The sequence below is a fragment of the Crocodylus porosus genome, unplaced genomic scaffold (assembly GCF_001723895.1).
Source record: "Crocodylus porosus isolate Cpor-Errol unplaced genomic scaffold, CroPor_comp1, whole genome shotgun sequence".
Classification (NCBI taxonomy): Eukaryota; Metazoa; Chordata; order Crocodylia; family Crocodylidae; genus Crocodylus; species Crocodylus porosus.
This window is the reverse complement of record NW_017728931.1, coordinates 24,441,550-24,462,989: the sequence shown is the minus strand read 5'-3', so window position 1 is coordinate 24,462,989 and position 21,440 is coordinate 24,441,550. Positions and strand designations below refer to the sequence as shown.

At 47.1% G+C, this 21,440-nt stretch overlaps 1 protein-coding gene across 5 annotated transcripts in view; it reads right to left on the bottom strand.

Moving 5' to 3' along the window:
* The window catches only part of CASC1 (cancer susceptibility candidate 1), a 60,516-nt gene that overhangs the window by 36,151 nt on the left and 2,925 nt on the right, over window positions 1-21,440 (bottom strand). For 2 of the 5 annotated variants that reach the window (XM_019544404.1, XM_019544400.1), the window contains exons 2-8: window positions 13,820-13,840; window positions 12,430-12,511; window positions 10,120-10,215; window positions 9,663-9,667; window positions 8,433-8,498; window positions 2,467-2,568; window positions 1,225-1,362 (exon numbers count right to left, since the gene is read on the bottom strand). In XM_019544404.1, coding sequence (XP_019399949.1) covers window positions 1,225-1,362; window positions 2,467-2,568; window positions 8,433-8,498; window positions 9,663-9,667; window positions 10,120-10,215; window positions 12,430-12,511; window positions 13,820-13,840 — 510 coding nt within the window. The remainder of the gene's footprint in view (window positions 1-1,224; window positions 1,363-2,466; window positions 2,569-8,432; window positions 8,499-9,662; window positions 9,668-10,119; window positions 10,216-12,429; window positions 12,512-13,819; window positions 13,841-21,440) is intronic. The other 3 variants (XM_019544401.1, XM_019544402.1, XM_019544403.1) reach the window with 3 other exon arrangements.

Genomic DNA, 21,440 nt, shown 5'->3' with positions numbered 1-21,440 from the left:
TTAAATTTTCTACATTAGCTTTCAGGTCAAACCAGTGGCTTATTACCTTACGATTCCTTTTAAAGGAGTAATGTTGAGTATGCTCGCACTCTGCTTTCAGATATCATATGTCAAGACATGTAAAGTGCTCCACCTTGGGATGAGCAACCCCCAACACACCTACAGGCTTGGTGGCACCAAACTGACAAGCACCACAAATGAAAGGGACCTGGGGGTAATAATAGACCACAGTATGAATATGAGCCAGGAGTGGAATGCTGTAGCCAGTAGGGCAAATAATACTCCGGTATGCATCAATTGATGCATCTCCAACAAAACCTAGGTGATTCTTCTGCTCTGCTCAACACAGGTGAGACCGCAGCTGGAGTACTGTGTCCAGTTCTGGGCACCACACTTTAACAAGGACGTGGACAAGCTTGAGAGAGTCCAAAGAAGAGCCACACCTATGATCAGAGTCTTAAAAGGCAAGCCATACAAGGAAAGGCTGAGAGATCTAGGACTCTTCAGCCTGAGGAAAAGAAGGCTGAGGGGGAACCTGGTAGCAGCTTACCATTACATTATGAGAGTACATTAAGGCCTTGGTGAGCGACTGTTCACCAGGGCACCTGAGGGGAAAACCAGGACTAATGGCCACAAACTCCTAGAAGATCGATTCAGGCTCAACATTAGGAAAAACTTCTTCACAGTCATGGTGTCTAAACTGTGGAATAAGCTCCCTCCAGAGGTGGTGCAATCACCTACCCTGGAAATCTTCAATAGGAGACTACACAGTCACTTTGCTGGGGTCACTCAGTTATCTTTCCTGCTTGGTGCAGGAGGCTGGAACCAATGACCATCTGAAGTCTCTTCCAGCTTTACAATCTATGAATCTATGTGCTTCTTTGAGGTTTATACATGCATTGCAAGGTTCATAAACTGGATCCTGATGCAAATTTTCACAAATATGGGGAAAAGCTGTTTGGATTCAGACTTTTGATTGAATACATCTCTAAACATTACCTATATGTTCCTAAATGGAAAGATGTTGAGTGTTTGGGGTCAATGCTGTCCTGTCAAGCATCAAGGACCATAGACTTGTTATATTAGGAAAGTAAAGGCAACACATAACAGGGAGAATGGCACAAAAAAGTAGTGAAAGTTCAGGAATGGCAAATTACAGCCAAATGGCTATGCAGAGATACATAATGTCTTTCGCAAACCTAAGAATATTATTTTGATCCTTACATTTAGCACTTTGTTTCCCTTCTCAATCACAAACTCAATATCCTTGTTTTGATCTTCTCGCCACAAGCTCATAAAAGTATTTATTTCTTGAGGCACAGCTGGATCAGGACTCCCATCACAACCAATGTAGTGTTCCCACTAGAGAGAATTTTAAAAGAAAAAAAATAGATGCAAACATTTTAAATTTGTCAGGTCAGTTTAATTTAATTTGGGAGAACAAATACTAACATGACTTAGTCATAACAATATGTGTATTGCATGATGTCACTACAAGGTAAAATAAAGGCTCTACTGGCTGATTAACACTGAATTTCCTGAGTATATAATGCTTGCTTCAGGTATAAATCAAATATCTTTTTTTTTATTCCACATGATTTGTTATACCGTTTCAATTGCATTTTACTGTAACTTCCGTGTCTCAGTAACATCCATTTCAAATTTGCACTGTTTTCTTCACGTAATTCTGCCAATATACATCAAAAGCCTGACTAGCAGGCTGTTTAGTCTGAGGCCCTTGAACAGGTGTTACCAACTGCCTGAAATTCTACAGAAGTGTTTTAATTAGAACTATGGTGGTTTTCCTCATGATGTTTTAAATTAAAATGAACAAAGCACTAGAAATAAGGAAACAAGCTTGCAGTTAATGAGACAACAGTTAGATGCTATAAAAACCTTTTCCATGTCTATATTCTGTGACTAAGTCCTGGGTGCTCATCCTCCGGCCTGCAGGTCTAATGTGGCCCGTGGACCCATTGCATCTCACATGCAGGGCTCCTCATGAGTCAGAAAATTTGGTGGTGAAGCACTGGCCATTAATAGCCATCCTACCCCAGTACCAAAATCCCACACCCTCTCCCCCTGCGCAGTGAGGTCAGGGTTGGGCCAAGTCCCCTTCCCCCTGCATGGCTGAATCAAAGCCAGGCCATCCCCAATGGGGTTGGGTTGGGTCCAACCCATGCCCCCTTTCTCCTGCACTGCTGAATCAGGGCAAAGCCACACACCCTTTTGCCCACAGGACGGAATTGTGGCTGGGCCATGTCCTCTTCTTCCCACACAGCTGGACTGGGGCCAGGCTGCCTCCCACCTACCTCTGTACAGTCAGACCTCCACCTGCCCTGGTCACCGGTGGGTGATACCAGTCAAATCTGGCCCATGGATGGACCAGGCACTGACCATCCAGCCTCCTAGGCAAAAAGGTAGGGCATGACTGTTCTATGCAAATATGTTAGGAAGCAAGCTTACCTTTGCATATGCTCTATATTCCTCTTTCCATTGCATTGCAGACAAAAAGTTCTCTTCTAGTGCATGGAGTTCTGTAAGTTCAGACCCTCTCCGTTCTTGATCCTGTTAACATATTAACTTAGTTTTATTTTTATAATTATTTTGTGGTAAAGACTCCAAAGCTTATTTCAATCTTTCAATCAACTGTTGTTCAAATTTAAAATAATCTAGTTATCTTCCTTAAAGTCTTACCTAATTGGGTTTACAGTTTAAGAAGCATCAGTAAAGTAAAGAATGTTAAATTACTAAAATGTTTCTATTCTTTTTTTTCTGACAAATGTCCCATACATGGAATATGTAACAATTTCTATCAGTACCTGTTTGGAGTGATTTACCTAACACAGTTTTAAATTTTGGAACTGCAGTCATCTTAAATTCATTCCAATAAAACTTTCTACAGCATGATCATGCACATGCATACTCACACACATATATACATAAACCTATAAACCTGCCATAAAATGCAGTTAATTATAGAATCCATAACACACCTGAATAGTACTGAATAGTACCAACTACAGTTTAGGAGACTACAGGCAATGTATATCCAACTGAAAATATAACTGGAACTGTCGAAAATCAAGAAAAACGTAAGGCAAACTATTTCAGTAGATGTGATATCTTTTATTTGACCAATTGAGTAGTTGGAAAAAAGTTCTTTGCCAGCTTTCGGGCACAAGCACCCTTCTTCAGGCATATGGAGTCTCTGTTGTTCTGAGATCTCCAAGGAATGAAAGATGTCAGTAAGAATGTAAATAGGTGGAAATTAGGAAATCAATAGGTAAACAAGAGAAGGGAGAGGGAGAAATGAGGCGGGGAAAACGCCAGAGGTAAGTAAGAGAGACTCTACTATGGTTGATTTCTCCAAGGTAGAAAAGAGGCAGTCTGTGAAAACGGACCAGCTCCTGCGGTCTGGAATAAGCTGGAAATAGCTGGAAATAAGGAAGACAAAGGGTAGAAAAGGAGGGGAGGAGAGGAAGGGAATTTACAAAGCTCCTTTCATAGACAAGCCTATGGATTTCACCTCATACATCTACTGGATACAAAAATCATCGACTCAGTATAGACACTTGGATTTATGACACATTACAACCTGCCTGACATCTGATTCACCAGGTACCTGTCTGACCTTACCATTTACACTTTCCCCCACTCCCCTTCCTTCCTGCCCCTAACCTCAGACCTTTGCCACCAGAAGTCCCTCCCCTTGCCCCTGGAAGTACTCCTTCGGGGAAGAGGGTTTGCTATCTTAGAACCAGGAAAAAAACAAATGATGCACTAAAAGTCACATACCAATAATAATATATTTTAATACAATTTAAAATATATATTTTTGTCCTGATTTGTGTGTGTTTGTGCTGTACATATAGAAGTGATTACATAATAGCTCAAAATGCAGTCTTACTTTTGTATAGTGTGTGGGGTGTGCAGGGGTGTCAGGGGTATGGGTGGGGTTTGTGGGGAGCTGTGGATGTGTATGTTTGTGTGTGTGTGTGTGTGTGTGTGTGTGTGTGTGTATGGTATTTGTGGGGTGTATGATTTTGTGTGAAGGGTCTGGCTGTGGGGTTTGCGAGAAGGGTTTGAGGGTATATGAGTGTGCATGGGAGCACCCTGTGCACTCCACACTGAGATGTTCAGCACCCACCCCTGCTCTGCAATAACCCAGAGCCTGAGCACGCTGGTGTAGCACGCTGATCCAACTTTGGTGGAGCCTTCCTGCATTTCCAGTGCCCTGTGTCAGGTCCCCACTGACTTGTGCTGCCCCCAGTGGCCTCAGCTGCACCCCTGTGATATCCCCTGGGCTGACCAGGCCCTTCCGGGATGGCTTCCAGGTTCCTGGCAGCCACAGGAGCCTCTGGAATGCAAAAGCATCTGCAGGGCTAATCTTGCTTCTGGCGGAGCTTCCCTGCAAATCCCGGGACCAGGGGGTGAGCTGCCAGCGGGCCACTGGGCTGCCGGGGAAGGGCCTGTCAGGCCCAAGAGGAAGCACAGGGGGTGCCTGGAGCCACTGGGGACAGCACAAGGAGGCAGGGATGTGGCCTGAGGCTTGGGCCAGCAATGGACCAGCTGCCCTCCCTATGGGCGGCCTTAGTGAGCGCTGCTGCCCCAGGGGGAAGGCCCAGCTGCCCCTGCCCTGCAGGGGCCCAGCGGTCCACTGGCAGCTCACCCCCCAGCCCTGGGACAGATAGGGAGGCTGCACCAGGAGCCATTTCAGATCCATGGATGCTTTTCTGATCCAGAAGCTCCTGTGGTCTCCCTGGGTTTCCTGTGCCCCAGACTGGGTACCTGCAGCTGGGCTGTTGCTGTCCCAAGCTTCAGGCATGTAATTGAACTTCCACACTGCCTCCCTGCGCTTACTGTGTCATGCCCACAGTGGCTCTGGGTGCCCCCTGCACTGTTGCCAGGGCATGACAGGCCCATCCCCGGTGGCCCCTTGCCTCCAGGAGGCAGCAAAAGGTGCTGTAATGCAAATATGGCTGTGGGCCCGATGCAAATCTCCACAACCACCTGGCCCCAGGCCAGGCTGCCAGAGGGGTGGCCACCTGCCTGAGTGGCCCGGGGCCCAATCCTTTTGTCCAGATGGGCAAGCGCGGGGTATGTGGGGTCAGGAGTGCGCGTGCTGGTCCCTGTCTGTACCGTGGGGCTGGGGAACCGGGAGTGAGCAAATGCACAGGAGCCAGCGACAGCCTGGCAGGGCCCCAGGGCCAGTGGGGCCCAGAGTGGGGCAGCAGAAGCCTGGAGCGTGGCTGGGCTGTGCCAGCAGGGAGAGGGGAGCCACTGTGGAACACTGGCACTGGCTTCCATGCGCCCACTCGCTCTCAGCCCCCCCACCCCAGCCCCATGGTCATGTGAGGACCAGTGTGCACAGCCCTGAATCTGCATGCCCTACATTCACTCATTTGGGTGAAAGGATCCCAGCTGTTGCTAGCTCCTGCGCCCACTTGATCCTGGCTATATAATCAGACTGTGGGACTCAGCAGGAGCCGGCCCAGCCTGAGAACTGGGGTGATTACCTGTGGTCCTCCCCTGCCTCCCTGTTCCCCCACCCTTACCTGAATTTCCCACTATGACGCAGGCATGAGCACCCCACAGTTCCGGCTGGGTGGCAAGGGCGGGCAAGCCCTGCTGTTCCAGGGACCTGCTGTGGGTCCTTCTGCCCCTGGCTCCTGTCAGGAATGACAGAAGCCATGGGCAGTTAAATATTAATTTTTTTTTAAAAATTAGGGGTCCCGCAGGCTGGATAGAATGGCCTGGCAGGCTGTATTTTGCCCACCCCCTGATGTATCAGTTTTGTCTGAGGCATAATAGCCAGCACTATGCCTTTGTCCCTTCACCTCACTCCTGCCACGATTCCAGCTCTAGCTGCAGCTGCAGCTGCAGCTCCAGTTCTGGCAGTGGAGAGAGCAGAATAGTAGTGGCACCACACAGTCCTGGAGCAGGACAGGAGGTTTTCTGCTACTGGGGAATTGGCACCACCTTTATTGCCACCAATGTGCAAGTTCAGTAGCCAAAAACCCACCAGTTTCTGGTAACACAAAAAAGGCAGTGACATCTCATCCCTTAATAGCAAGCCTCTGGACACTGCTGCTGCACTGCGCACCACCCATAAGTGTGTAGGTGAAGTTCTGCAAGTTTATGGAAGTGACCCTGCACTGCCACTGCTGTTGACTGAATCAGTGCAGGGAAAGTGCAAGGTACAGATTAGGGCTATGGGGGACAGGAGGATGGGAAGCTGCTACCACAACTCGACTCCAGCACTAGGCCTGTGCGAAACAGCACCATTTTGTTTTGACTTCCATTTTGACAAAACAGTGTTTTGTTTTGAGTTTTGTTTAGTTTCGAAAGCACTGTTCCATTTCATTTTGTCGAAAGTGTTTTACTGTTTTTCACCCATAGGCTGTTCTGCACCCAGCGCTGGGAAAATTGGGGGGAGTCCAGCACGGCCCCTGCAGTCCTCCTGTGGGTGTGGGCAAGCCCCCAGTCTGCCTGCCTGATGACAGGAGGCTGGTGCTGTCGGCTGGGGCCAGCAGCAGCACCAATCTTCCCAGAACGGGCTGCGCCCAGCGCCTGTCCCAGCCAGCAGCACTAGCTTCCTGCATCCAGCAGGCAGATCGGGGCTATCCACACTTCTGGGAAGAGTCAGCAAAGTCCCACAGCCCTCCCAGGAGTGCAGGAGCCCTGACTGGCCTGCTGGATCACAGGAGGCTGCTCCTGCCACACTATCCTGCTGGATCACAGGAGGCCACTCCAACCACACTCTTTCCATACTATCCTTCATTTTCCATAAAACTCTGATATTTAATCAGCAACCTAACTCATTGCCTTGTTTAGAGTACTGTATTTATCCAAATGCAAGATAATTTCAAATTTAAGAAGATCCTCCCAATAATGAGATTCCACGCATGGAAAATTATAAATTTGTTGTAATTTTTCATGTATGGAATTTGATTATTGTGGGGTTCTCTTAAATTCATCCTCCTTACTGCAGTGGGGAAAGCAGCATCAACGGAGCAATTGGCAGGGAGGCACACAACATGAGAGGAAGGTGGGCTGTTCTCTGTTCTGTACCCCCTGGTGCCTGCCCCCCTGGCACCAACCCCCCACCAGTTACACTCCCCCCCACCACCAGCTGTTTCCTCACCATTTGCCTCAAGCATAAGAGAAACTGAATGCCTGCCACCACCTACAACTTGCCCTCTCCTGCTGCTGCCTCCAGCTGATCTGGTTGCAGGGAGCCCAGCTCAGCCAGGGACAGCATCAGCACCTCAAAGTTTCCTCCTTCCAGCATCTGCTCCCTGTCTAGCTCTCCTCCCCCATCCCTTTCTGGCAGGGACAAGTGACTAGTAGAAATCTGCATGCCACTGCTGCTGTCCTCAGCCTAGATGGGATGTTCATATAGCTGCTCCCCACAATGCAGAGCAGGAGCAGGGCAGGAGTGGTTCTTGAGCTCCCCCCTGCCTGCAGACCACTCCAGCTGAGAGCTGTTGGGAGCGGCTGTGAGGAAATCCAGCTTGGCTGGGACAGCACAGGTTCTTCCCTCCCCATCCAGCTCCATGCTATATCCCCTGCTGACCAGGAACAAGCTGGAAGGAGGAACCTGCAGACTGCCACAGCTTCTTGTGCTTATTGCAGCACAAGGCAGGAGCTAGTCAGGAATGGCTCTGAGAGCTCCTCCCTTTACAAACCTGTGTCAGCTGGCAGCCAGATCCAGTGGTGATGTGTAGGGGCTGCATGCGCATCCTGTGAGAGCTCTGGTGCACCCCCTGAAAGGCAACACTCCCCATTTAGGTGACGAACAGGGGAAGCAGGTAGGAACGTAGGTGCTCGCCCCGGCGATCACTGGCCAGGGAGTGGGAGCGCTGGATGAAGCACTGCAGTCACTTCTGGAAGTACCGTGGTCACTTTCAGGAGTGCCGTGGCTGTGGCCGCTTCCTGCTTGGCATGGGCTGTCGTGGGGAAACCCCCCTCTCCCCCCCGTTGGTGAGATTGGCCAAGGGAGGACCCCCTCAGTCAATGACTGGTTGCTGGGGGGGGGGGGGCACATGCCCCCCCTGATTAACGTAGCACCAGTCGCCCATGGTCAGATCAGTCCAGCTGGGAGCTGTGGGAGTACAAGGGGCACTTGCTAGACATGACAGATGTCTCCTCTGATACATGCTAATTAGCATACTTGATTAAATAAGTCTGCTGTGAGTCTGCTGGAACATGCTAATTAGCATGCTCCAGCAGCCTCCGCATCATGTGTATTCAGTGTCCCTGTGTTTCAAAATAGCAACAAGGGCACTTTAACTAAAGCTTATCAAACGAGCTTTAGGTAAAGGCCCCCCCCCCCACCATTTTGAAGTGTGGGATGCTGAATACACACAATGCTGTGGGCACTTTAATTAAAGCGGCTCTCAGTGACACTGTAATTAAAGTGCCCCCACCTCCACCTCAGCCTGCCTGGGGACTTCAGTAGTGGCGTGCAGGTTCCTCCTTCCAGTATCTGCTCCCTGCCAATGAGAGAGATGGGGGTGAGGAGGAGGAGGAGAAAAGATGAGCAAGAAGCAGATGTTGGAAGGAGGAACCTTATGCACTGCTGATGCTGTCTCCAGCTGAGCTGGGGTCTGGGGTCCCTGCACATCTGCTCCTCACAGCTCACAGCTGGAGCAGTTTGATGCTCTATGGGTACATCTACACAAAACACGTTAATGCCAATTAGCCTAATTTAATGTGCATTAAGGGCACGTGTTTACATGTGTGCACCCTTAATGCTAATTAAAAGTAGCGAAATTAGGCTAAAGCAAATGAGGTGCATGTGTAGACACAACCTGGCACTAACTTTAGTGCCGGGTCTGCCCAGCCACTAGGGGCACATGGCAGGGCTGCAGGGACTTGGCACTAACATTTGTGCCAAGTGTACTATGTTTAGTGCCAAGTCCCTGCATGTGTAGACAGCTGCCAAAAATCGCTTAATGTGCACTCGCTTAATGCACATTAAATGCATGTGCAGGTGCACCCAATTCTAAGTTAAGGTTTGGTTTTCCTATGTTGACTAGGGAAGGAATATCTTGTCTTGGAATCAAGTAAAAAAGGAAACATATATAATCATTAGAATTAGAGGTGCACTGATACATCAGTCTGATATTAGATCAGCACCGATATAAAGAAATTGACTGTATTGGAAATCAGCTTTTTTTTGCCTGGTGTGGCCAATAAATGCCCTGTGCATGCACGCAGCTTCAGTGCAGCATGTATGCTGCAAGAAGCAAAGCTGGCAGCATGGAGAGCTGTGTCCAGCTGCTAAGTCTGTTGTAGTGGAAGGGGAGAGGGGAGAAAAGCAGTGTGGGGGGGAGATCAAGGCCCCCACAGTGAGGGAGGGAGTGGAGCTGGAACAGGGACAGGTGCTGCCCAGCTGGGATGGAGCAGGGTGCGGGACGGAGCCGCAGCTCATCTAGGGGGCACAGGGAGGGGAGAGCGGCTCATGTTGCTGTACGCGCATGGAGGGCATGGGGGGCATGTGCTCCCGGATCTGCGTGTGGGGTGGGTTGCCACTGTGAGCTAGAGTTGGGGCTGTGCCAGGCTCTTCCCGGTGCGGGTGTGTGGAAGAGGCATTGGGAGGGGGGGCAGCATTTTTGAGGGTCACTGCAGCCCCCTCGTAGTTCCCTTCCCAGCACTGCCACTGACCACCCCAAGAGCTGCCCGGCCCAGCCCCCACTGGGAAGAGTCCAGCACAGCTCTGGACCCAGACTGCAGCGGCAGCCCGTCCCGTGTAGATCTATGGACATGAACCCCCCCCACCTATGCCCCTTCCTTTCCTCCTCCCCTTCCACCACAACAGTCTTACCAGCTGGACACTGCTCTGAATGCTACCAGGCTGCAAATCAGATTGGATTTATTGATATTGGCCAATATGCCTCCTTTAAAAATTGGCTATCAGTATCAGCCCCTAATTAGAATTTTTGTAATTATAGCCGATTCAAAACTACTGAAAAGTCTCCCATATTAGCTCCATAATGAAGGAGATGAGGAAAAATCTCTATTTTCTCATAATGGATTAGTCAACTTTTAAAACATAGTATAAAGAAACATAGTAATGGTTTTCAAGAGTTATTTACTAAGCTGGCTTTAAACTAACTTTTGCTTCAAGTTTTTCCCTCTTCTCTTGTTCAAGTCTCTCCTTTTCGAATCTTTCTGCTTCTTCTTGTTCAGCTCGCAAACGGGCTTCCTCTGAAAAATGATAAATTGGTTATCAGCAATACAGCTGAATAAAAACAAGTGCATTAGTTTAAAGATATTAGCTAGTACATGAATACTTGCATATCAAATAACCAATTATAGTAAGAGCTAAATTTATATTTTCTCTTTAGGATTCAATCCTTAAAGTTTATAAATATAGCCAGATTAAGTCAATCCACAACTTTAAACATGCAGGTCTCTGTATGGCCCTACCCCTTCTTGAACTAGTATCATCCCAACTCCAGGAAACCAGGAGCAGTAAGCCTCTTCCCCTCAGGAGCACCTGGGACAAAAGCAGAAATCCCTTTTTTTCCCCATCATTTGTACAATGGCTGCAAAATAGCATCCAGTGCTTATTCCCACAACCACATCACATTTGGTTGGAAGGCTTGACCCTGATTTGTTCTTTCTTTTCCTCTCATCTACATATCCTATACTTTGCTTGCTGAGAGGTGAGGAGACGGAGGGATGATAGCACATCCCTCCAGCTAATACCTGTTTCAGTGCTTAAGTAGTTGTTATATCTCACAGGGCACATCTACACATGCATTAATGCACATTAAATTTAGTACCTCCATTGTGAAGTACTACATCAATGCACATTAGGCTGCCCGACTGCGCAGTAGCACAAACACATGCTTTTTAGGTGATGCTTAATGCGCAGTAGCCTATTTTATTGTGCATTAGCGTAATAGCATGATTTTTAAAAAAGACTACTGTGCATTAAAGGACATATGTAGATGTGCCCATAACTGTTGTCTCAGGTTCTCTCCAGATACAATCCAAGCTTATCTAATGTAATGTATTTCAAGCTTTTCTTTCAGAAGGACTGTACAATATGGGGTTTTTTTGTTTGCTTGGTTTTGGGTATGGACAGAATAAATGTTACCTCTTCTATAAGGGGAGAGGAAGCTGCAGCTACAGTGTTCAGCAGCTTGTTATGCTGTAACTATTACATCTTCATGATCCTGTAGCGATACAAATGTGCTAAACAATCCTAACTTTGATGCTGAGGTAGGTTTTGCTACACCTGTATTGTTACAAAATCATGCAGACATGACAGTTGCAGCACAACAGCTTATATCAATACCCTTTGGCCGCTACCAGATTTATCATGGAAAGAACATGTTCATTGTCCAATAAATTGTAACATGCCACACAAGTCAGCAAATTCATCATGCAGTTAAAAACAGCAAACAAGCCACAAAGATGTTTCACATTCCATGGGGAACATCTTAATTTGATGTGGAATATCTTTGTGGCTGGTTTGCATTGTACTTGAATTTGAACATGTGTCATGGATCTCATGTGTCCCTAGCTCCCTGCACCATGGGTGTGTACCTGCACACCTGAAACTGACAGCTCGATGGTAAGGGGAGCTGGGGACTGGGGAGCTCTGCAATTCGCAGCTTCCCACACCCTGGCATAAATACAGCCAACTGCATGCTCCAGCAGATGCATGATGATGGGATCTTGAATGTCTGGCATAGCAGGACTCAGGATTTTTGGGATCTGGGATACAATTCTTCAGATGCTATCATGCAATTAAATTAATGTCAGCCAAGACCCTTTGATAGCAATACACCTGTCTATACCTTTTTAAAAAAAAAATAAAAGCTGAGATTGACTGTAGGAGCTGGGGCCTTAGTACAGGCCTATATTCTTTAATCAGTCCCTGTTTGCAAGCCTAGCCTATTTAAATGGGGCTATGTTGCCTGCTATTATCTGAACACACCAATGAGGACTCTATTACACTCAAAACCAGTGTGCTCTGCTAGTCTACTCTGAAAAACTCCTAGACATTAAGTATCTCTTTCTCTGTTGATCACCAGGTATAGAGAGGAGAAAATCTGTGTTCTCTCAATCTTGCTGCTGACTTTGCTGGAATCATAACAGGAAGAGAGAGAGATAAAATTAACAATTCCTCATCCTTTCCTTTACTTCCCAGCCACTGGGGAGGGGAGGGAATAGAAAAATGGAAAAAGAATTTGGAAACATTGAGGATAGGTAAGATCCCCCAAAACAACCTTTCAGGAACCTCCAAAGCATGGAAGTCAGGCCTAAAAACAGAGAACTAACAAGTGAATAACTCTACTCAGATGAAATAGCATTTAGATATTATTGGGCATTATATTTGAGAGGCTACATCCTACTTAATTAGTCCTCTGGTGGAATCAAGTTCCAGCTATGTGAAATGCACTGTACCTTCTTCTTTCAATCTTCTCTCTTCTTCTTCTTTCTGTATTCTGATCCGTTCGGCTTTGCTAAGTTTCTTTTTACCACCCGACTTAACATAGGCAACAAATAAAAAATATATATAACATCAACACCTATTTTACTCACTTTATTCCTATAATGTTACTAGTACTCAGCACTCTTAATCTTAGCAAATCATTATCAGCTACAGTCAGTTTTGATTTTGTTCTTGTCTTCACTTGTAGTTACACTATTATATTTCTGTGCAGGTGTAAAGCATACATCTCAGTATAACATTGCAAAAAATTTAAAGGCAAAGACATGGAGTCAAGATATTTATAGTTGAATATCATCAATATATAAGTAAAAATTAAGAGTTAATGTAAAGAATTATTCCTGATTCTCTATTTTCTTGTTGTGAGGGGAAAGCAAAATGTCACTAAATTAGAAAAGTAACACTGTATCCATTTTATAAAGGTGCATACAACTGTACAAGTACAAAGGCCAGAGTGAGATACAGAATAACAGAGAGGAGGAAGAGAAGGAAAAAGCAAATGTCCAAAAACTTACAAATAAATATTATGATAGAAGCTCTACTACATATTTTTGCCTCATCATGTTATATTACTGATGTGTTCACTAACTAAGCATCTTAGTCAATCCAGTTTCCAAAGGAAGAGAGGAGACCTGTCATTTGGTACATAAAAATACGTATTTGAATAGTATTATTTCCATCTAGCAAAGTTAAAGAATTATGCAAGAGACTATTTTGTGCTTCTGGCCAAGGTGCCAAAATGGTTAGAACTTGGTGTGGCAAAAGGAACAGAAACAAATTTCTGCAAGGTTCTCTCACACTGAAGTGTGTAAATACAAACTTGAGGGGCCACCCATGATGGGGATTGCCCATCATTGTAGGATCAGTGCCTTAGTTCATTGAAAGTTAAAGAAAGTTTAAATAACACACTTTTCACTCTTTGTACTTGTTTAGTTTTCTTGAATCTCTCGGTTTGGAAAGTGAAAGAAGACTAGTCAGTTTAACTTGCTTACAACCAGGTCCCATCTATTTTCTTCTCAGCCTCTCATATCTTAGCCCAGCACGGCAATATACAAAACACTAGTGGAGTGCATTATTTTTGTGCATTTAAAAAACTATTTCCACTGGAATTAAAAAAAAATGCAGATATATTTTTATTTTGCCTTAAGTTTTGGAAAAACTTCCTTTCACAAAAGCTAGCTTTTGCACCATATTTGACTATATGCTTTTAAAACATAAACTATTGCAATCCTGTAATAATATATGCCATAGTTTCACCCTATGATTCCTGAATTGTTTTTCTGTATTATGTAAATGAACGCTATAAAGTTGGGGGAAAAAACTATATCTGAACTACCTACCTACCTTTTTTTTCTTTTTTGGACCCTAAAAATTCAAGGAAAAGGAAAAGCATCAGAGAATGTAACGAAGTAACAAGATAGACAAGGTTCTTCAGGTAAATATAAATAGTTGGTCTAATGTTTTATTAGACCAACTAAATAGTTGGAAATATTGTTCTTTGCAAGCTTTCAGGCACAAATGCCCTTCTTCAGGCACAGGGAGAGTTTGCTGTTTCTTTGTGTTCTTTCCTGGGTAGATTGGAAGCCAGTATGCAAAATGCTGGTCTGTGAAAATGCAAATGCATGGCAGGGTATGTCATAACTAATGGTGTGGATGGCATCCAAGCCTGCCTCATAAGTACAGCTCTCAAGATATTACTGAAATTATACACTTCATCCCCACATACAACAACTTCTGTTTTAACAACCAACATTTGCTCCCAACCATGGGCACAGCTATGGGTACCAAAATGGTCCCACAATATGCCAACCTTTTCATGGCCCACCTGGAAGATGAATTACTCAAGAACTGCACCATCAAACCTATGCTTTACCTAAGATATATAGCTGCATCTTCATCATTTGGATCAAAAACCTACAGTCTCTGATTTTTCCATCACAAATTCAATAACCATTACCTCTCCATTAGACTCTCTCTTGAAAACTCCAGCACCAACATCTCCTTTTTAGACACCATGCTCAGTAAAATACAAACTGCAACATACCAGAAACCCATGGACCAACACACATATCTACAGAGACCCAGAAATCACCCTAAAGACACCAAGAACGCTGTAATATACAGCCAAGCCCTCCGATATGACTGAATTTGCATTGAGGAGAATACCCACAATCATCATATCAGAAATCTCAAAAGGGCTTTCACTAAACAAGGACACTCCTCCGGAGACACAGATTGTACTTTTGAAAGACCCACCCACATACCTACATACCATGTGAGGAACTGCTGCAGTACAAAAAGAAAACCTCCATGAATTACACATCATTAGTTATAACATACCATTCTTCCCTGGAACCTATATGGAAAGTCCTCAAACAATTGCAACCCATACTAGAAGAAGACCCAATTCTCAAAAAGACCTTTCCAGAACCACCCATCCTAGCCTTTAAACAAGCAACAAACTTCACCAAAAGAAAAACTCCTATGGCCCAACCCACAATGCATGGATCCAGATCCATGCCGGACAAAAAATGTCCAGATCTAAGCCAGACAAAAAATGTAAAACATGCCAACACATCTCCACCACTCCCACAATTACTACACCCCACAACAGAACCATCACCATTCCTAGATCTTACACCTACACTTCCAGAAAGGTAACATATCTCATCCAGTGTACTAAATGCCTAGATGGAAACTATGTAGGAGAAACCAAACAACTGTGTACCAGAACAAATGCACACCGAAAATCTATCAAAAACAAAAATACCCAACTACCTGTGGGTGCACACTTCTCACAAGACAGCCACACTCTCTCCAATCTCTCAGTTCTAACCCTCAAAGGGAATTTACAAAACACCTTTTGTAGACGAGCCTAAGACCTTCACTTCATAAATCTAGCGGATACAAAAAATCATGGACTAAAAACAGACACTGGCTTTATGGAACAATGTAACCTGCCTAACATCTGATAATCCCAGGTAAACGGTCTGTATTTTATCAGCTACATTCTTCCCTTTTAACCCACCACCTTTCTCTCACCAGGCCCCTGATCACTCCTACCATGCATCTGCATTTTCGCAGACCAGCATTTTGCATACTGGCTTCCATTCTACCCAGGAGATCACACAAAGAAACAACAAACTCTCCACATGCCTGAAGAAGGGTGCTTGTACCTGAAAGCTTGCAAAGAACAATTTTCCAACTATATAGTTAGTCTAATAAAGAGATCACATTTACCTAAAGAACCTTATCTGCCTATGTCCTTAGACCAACACGGCTACAACCAACAACCAATAAGTAATAAGGAAATGCAATTAGCTAAGAATTTTATTACAACACTCAGATAGCAATATCTGCTAATGTTAATAACCTATAACAGGGGTTTTCAACCTTTTTTAGTCTAAGTACTCTCGGCGGCTGAACGCTTAGCTGGGAGGCAGGACTGGCGCAGGGGGACAGAGTGCTGCCCTCTCCCAGAAGCAGGGCTGGGTTGGGGCGGGGAAACTCATCAGGCTGAGGTAAGGGCACTGGCATTCCTCTGTTGGGTGGGGAAGCTCATTGGGCTGGTGTCTGGTGGTGGCAGCAGCTGCCACTTGCAAGCTTCCCCATCCCTGCTCTTGGGGGGCAGCAGCACTCCATCCCTACCCACCCGAGCATACTATCTAGGACTGGTACACGTACCCCCGGTTGACAACCCCTGACTGATAATGTTGAGGATAGGGAGAGAAACCAGTGGTACATAATTTCACTGCTTTCACTGGTTTTAATAAACCACAACCTTTACAGTGATATAGCATAGGTAAAGTAACGGCAGCTCACCTTTTACCGTCCCAGTGTACAAAATAAGAAATGTTACTCAGTGCAGGATACATTTAAAAATATCTCAGCCCCACATTTACTGGATTCACTGTTGTTTAGTACATACAACAGGAATAATATACAGTTCTACTACCAAACCACTTAACAAGAACAATAAGCACAATTGAACTCTTTTTATACACAGGGAGATGGAAGTACAAATAATTAAGAGATTTTTAGAAGGGAATAAAAAGTTATGCAGACTAGGGATTGAAATGGAAGTATCCCAGAATCCAATCCTGTACACCACAGTTACATTTTTGGTGTAATGCTAGGGTGGCAATAGTTAAGCAATATTAAGAGTGAAATCTGAATGTTATGGCCCTGGCTGCCTAAATCTACATGCATCATATTTAAGATATAAAGCCTGAAATTTTTAAGCGGGATGAAGTGGTTGAAAGTGGAGTGGGGAAGCAAGAAAGTAAGAAAGGGGAGAAACAGAGAGCTACGGAGACATGACAGGCTTGTTTGGGGACGAAGAAAATATCTACTGTGGTGAAATAATTCTGAGAAGGTGTGATAGTTAAGATGAATGCTGGGCTTCATGCTGAACTGCCCCAGTGGTTCACAACATAAAAAAACTAGCTGTATGACAAGACTGGGGCAGGATAAAATGTTTTCACTATTACCAAGTCCAACTCAGACTGGTAATGATTAAAAACTATTTCCATAGGCTGGCATTTCAAAAACCCACACTGATATGATGTGAGGGTGTCAGTTCACTTATAGTTTCATAGTTGATAGGGTCGGAAGGGACCTGAGCAGACCACCAAGTCCGGCCCCCTGCCATGGCAGGAAAGAATGCTGGGGTTAAATGACCCCAGCTAGGTGATTATCCAGCCTCCTCTTAAAGACCCCCAGGGTAGAAGCCAGCACCACTTCTCTTGGAAGTTGGTTCCAGATCCTAGCCACCCTGACAGTGAAACCTCCTGATACCTAGCCTAAATCTACCCTCTGCCAGCTTGTGACCGTTATTTCTTGTCACTCCTGGTAGTGCTCGGGGGGAACGGGGACTCCCCCAATGCCTGCTGGTCCCCTCTGACTAGTTTGTAACAGGCCACTAGATCCCACCTCAGCCTTCTCTTGTGAAGGCTGAACAGGTTCAGGTCCCCCAGCCTCACCTCGTAGGGCCTGCCCTGATCATACGAGTGGCCTGCCTCTGGACCCTCTTCATGTTGTCCACATGTTGTCCCTCCTGAAGTGCGGCGCCCAGAACTGGACGCAGTACTCCAACTGCGGCATGACCACTGTCGTGTACAAGGGGCAGATCACCTCCTTGGACCTGCCTGAGATGCATCTGTGGATGCATGACAAGATATGGTTAGCCTTCCTTACCGCTTCCCCACACTGTCGGCCCACGTTCATTTCCGCATCAATAATGACTCCAAGATCCTTTTCTGCCTCTGCACTGATGAGAAGGGAATTCCCCAGCCTGTAGGTATGTTGCTCGTTCTTCCTCCCCAGGTGCAGTACCCTGCACTTGTCAGTGTTGAAACCCATCCTGTTCTCATCCGCCCACCCCTGTAGTCTGTCCAAGTCTGATTGCAGCCTATTCCTCCCTTCTAGCATGCCCACTTCACCCCACATCTTAGTGTCATCTGCAAATTTGAACAGGATGCTTTTTACACCCTCGTCCAAGTCACTGATGAAGATGTTAAACAGTGTGGGCCTGAGGACTGAGCCCTGCGGAACCCCACTGCCCGCATCCCTCCAGGTCAAAAATGACCCGTCCACCACCATTCTCTGGGTGTGGCCCTCCAGCCAACTAGTGACTCATTTGACTGTGTAGGTGTCAATGCCACAGTCCCACAGTTTTTTAATGAGAATGGGGTGAGAGACCCCATTCTGCACTCGGGAGCCAGCAGCAGGGTGGAGAGGAGGGAACTGGGCACACATGCATCCCCGCACACACGTGTGCCCCTTTACCTGACCCGAGGCAGAGGCAGACACAGCAATGGAGCCAGCAGTGGGGGCAGCAACAGCTGATTCCCCAAAGGTAAGTGGAGCAGAGGGAGCCAGCACAGCTGAGCCAGATCCGGAGGGGAAGCTCCCCAGATCCCTTTTAGTTGAGCCGGTAGGGAGCCGCACTCCCAAGCCACACGGCGCAAACAGAGCGTGCAAACAGATGTGCTCTGTAAGAGCATGCCTGCGTTTGCACCAGCGTTCCTGCTGGCGGGCAACCAGGAAGGGACAGGAGGGAGACTCCAGCAAGGGTAGGGTGAAGGCACCACACAAAAATATAAATAAATAGCAATTTATAAAATGGTGTTGATGTGGAATGCTGCTAAGGCCCAGGGCATGCTGCCTACCTGGGGCTTGTCTGAGACCTCCACCCAAACAGAGCCCATGGAGGAGCTGGCGTCCCCCCTTCCCCCTGGCCTGCAGGGGATGCCGAGCAGGGCCAGGGGGGCAGGGAATGGGGGCCCTCACACCTGTTCTGCAGCACCCGTCTTAGGGCCCTGGAGGCGCAGGTGAGGGAGCTCCAGGAGGAGGTTAGCAGGCTGAGGGGACTCAGGGAGGCAGAGGATGAAATTGATGGGTATTTTCTCTTCCTGCAGGGCCATGCATCCAAGGAAGAAGCACCCCGGGAGGCGCCGTCCACAGCAAAGTGGCAGACGGTCCCCTCCAGAACCAGGGCTGCTCGTAACACAGCAGTACCAGTTCCTCCAGTTTGGCTGGAGAACAGGTACAAGGCCCTGGCGACACTGCAGGAGAAGGAAGAAGAGAAGGAAACCTCCAGAGAGGAGGCAACTCCACACTCTCCACACTCTGAACAGGCTGAAGGAGTTAAGCAGACCCAGGGGAGGAAATGTTAAGTGACCGTGACAGGTGACTCCATCCTGAGAGATACAGAGGGTCCCATCTGTTGCCAGGACCCCTTGACACATGAGGTCTACTGCCTGCCCGGAGCAAAGATTCAGGATATGATGAGGATGATCCAGGCCATGATCCGGCCCACCAATTACTACCCCATGGTCCTAATCCAAGTGGGCACTAATGATGTGGCCAGGAGAAGCCCTGATCACCTAATGATGGACTACCACACTCTGGGGGGGCATGCTGAAGGAGATAGGTGGTATTCTGTCCTACCAGTGAGCAGTCGTGGAAGATGACACAAGACCTGCATCAGAGAGGTCAACTTGAGGCTTCCGGAATGGTGTTTCGAGGCGGGCTTCGGCTTCTTAGACCAGTGGTCTCCAAAGTGGGGTGCGTGCACCCCAGGAGGTGCTCAAGACAATCCATTGGGGTGCAGGAAGAAAATATTAGAACTTCTATTTCTATAAATATACATATATTGGGGGTGTGTGCTCAAAAATTTTTTACTGATAGGAGTGCGCGATCAAAAAAGTTTGGAGACCGCTGTCTTAGACAACGACCCACACATCAGGATGACAGACATGCTTGGATGCCATGGGCTTCACCTTCCCCCCAAAGGTAAGCATGTGTTCTCTTCTAGGTTGGCTGATCTCCATAGGGCTTTAAACTAGGCTCGTCAGGGGAAGGGGAAGATGAGGGCGGAAGAAGCCTTGGATCACTAAACCAAGCATCACCCACAAGAACAGCCCAGCCTAGACCGATGGCAAGCAGAACAAATACCCAGGTAAGCAACAGGGGCCTGGGTAGTACTGAGATTAGGGGGCCAGTGCATGCATCTTCAGGAGGCCTCAAATGCCTCTACACTAATGCTCGTAGTATGGGGAACAAGCAGGAGGAACTTACCCTCCTGCTAGCTAACACCAACCCAGACATAGTGGGGCTCACCGAAACGTGGTGACACCCAACGCACGACTGGGTGGTGAATATCAAGGGCTATAGGCTGTACAGGAGGGATAGGACAGGGAGGAAAGGTGGGGGTGTAGCGCTCTACGTCAAGGAGAAATACACATCCTCAAGGAGTAGCACTGGGTCAGAGGAGGGACACACTGAAGTGCTCTGGGTTAGAATACAAGGAAGTCGAGGGGAAAGGGACTTAATGGTGGGGGTCTACTACAGACCACCCAGCCAAGGGGAAGAGCTAGACAGGGAATTAAGTCAGCTCACGGAGGTAGTTAGGTCAAAGGACATGGTACCGCATCATGGGTGACCTGAACTTTCCAGATACAGGACCTCCATCTAACCCAGGAGGTGCACAGCCCCACCAGGGGAGATGCCTTGTTCGATGTGGTCCTGGCCATGGGCGACAACCTGGCGAGGGGCCTGCAGGTGCTCGACCACCTGGGCAACAGTGATCATCGCCTGCTGGAATTCAACATCCAGCACAAGGTGGCAAAGGCCTGCAGCAAGGCAGCAGCCCTGGACTTCAGGAGGGCAGATTTCCATGAGATAAGGAGAATAGTTGGAGAGGCACTGAGGTCCCGGAGGGGAGGGGAGTCGGGTGTCCAAGAAGAGTGGTCGTTCCTTAAGGAGATGATCCTTCAAGCCCAAAGGGAGGTAATCCCAGTACAAATCAAAGGGGGCAAAATCCCCCATGGCTCACAAAAAGTATACAGGAACTTCTCTTAGCTAAAAAGGAGGCGTACACCCAATGGAAGGGAGGGGCCATCACCAGGGAGGACTATACCTCAGTTGCTCCAGAAAGACTATGTCTACTGCTACACCTGCATCTAAGGATTTTGTGACCTGGTCATAGAAGGCCACCAGGTTGGTATGACAGGACCTGCCTCTAATGAACCCGTGCTGGTTGCCCCTAAGCATAATCTCCCCTGCTGGCCCCTTGCTGACATGCGCCAGGATAACTCTCTGAAAAAGCTTACCCAGGACCGAGGTGAGACTAACTGGCCTATAGTTTCCCAGGTCCTCCTTCCTCCCTTTTTTGAAAATGGGAACCACACTGGCCCTTTTCCAGACCTCTGGCACCACGCCAGAGCACCATGTGTGCTCGTAAAGCCGTGCCAGGGGTCCTGCAATGACCTCTGCTAAATCCCTAATGTCCAGAAAGACAGCTGCCCACATGGTAAACCCCCCCCCCCATGGTCACTGTAGTCTTTGGCACTGCTGTTGTTGGTCTCAGCAAAAATGAAGGGGATAACTTAGTACAATTTTTCAACCTATGCACTGACCCAGGCAGAGCAGCCATGTGGGAGAGATTTTGGATATCTTTGCC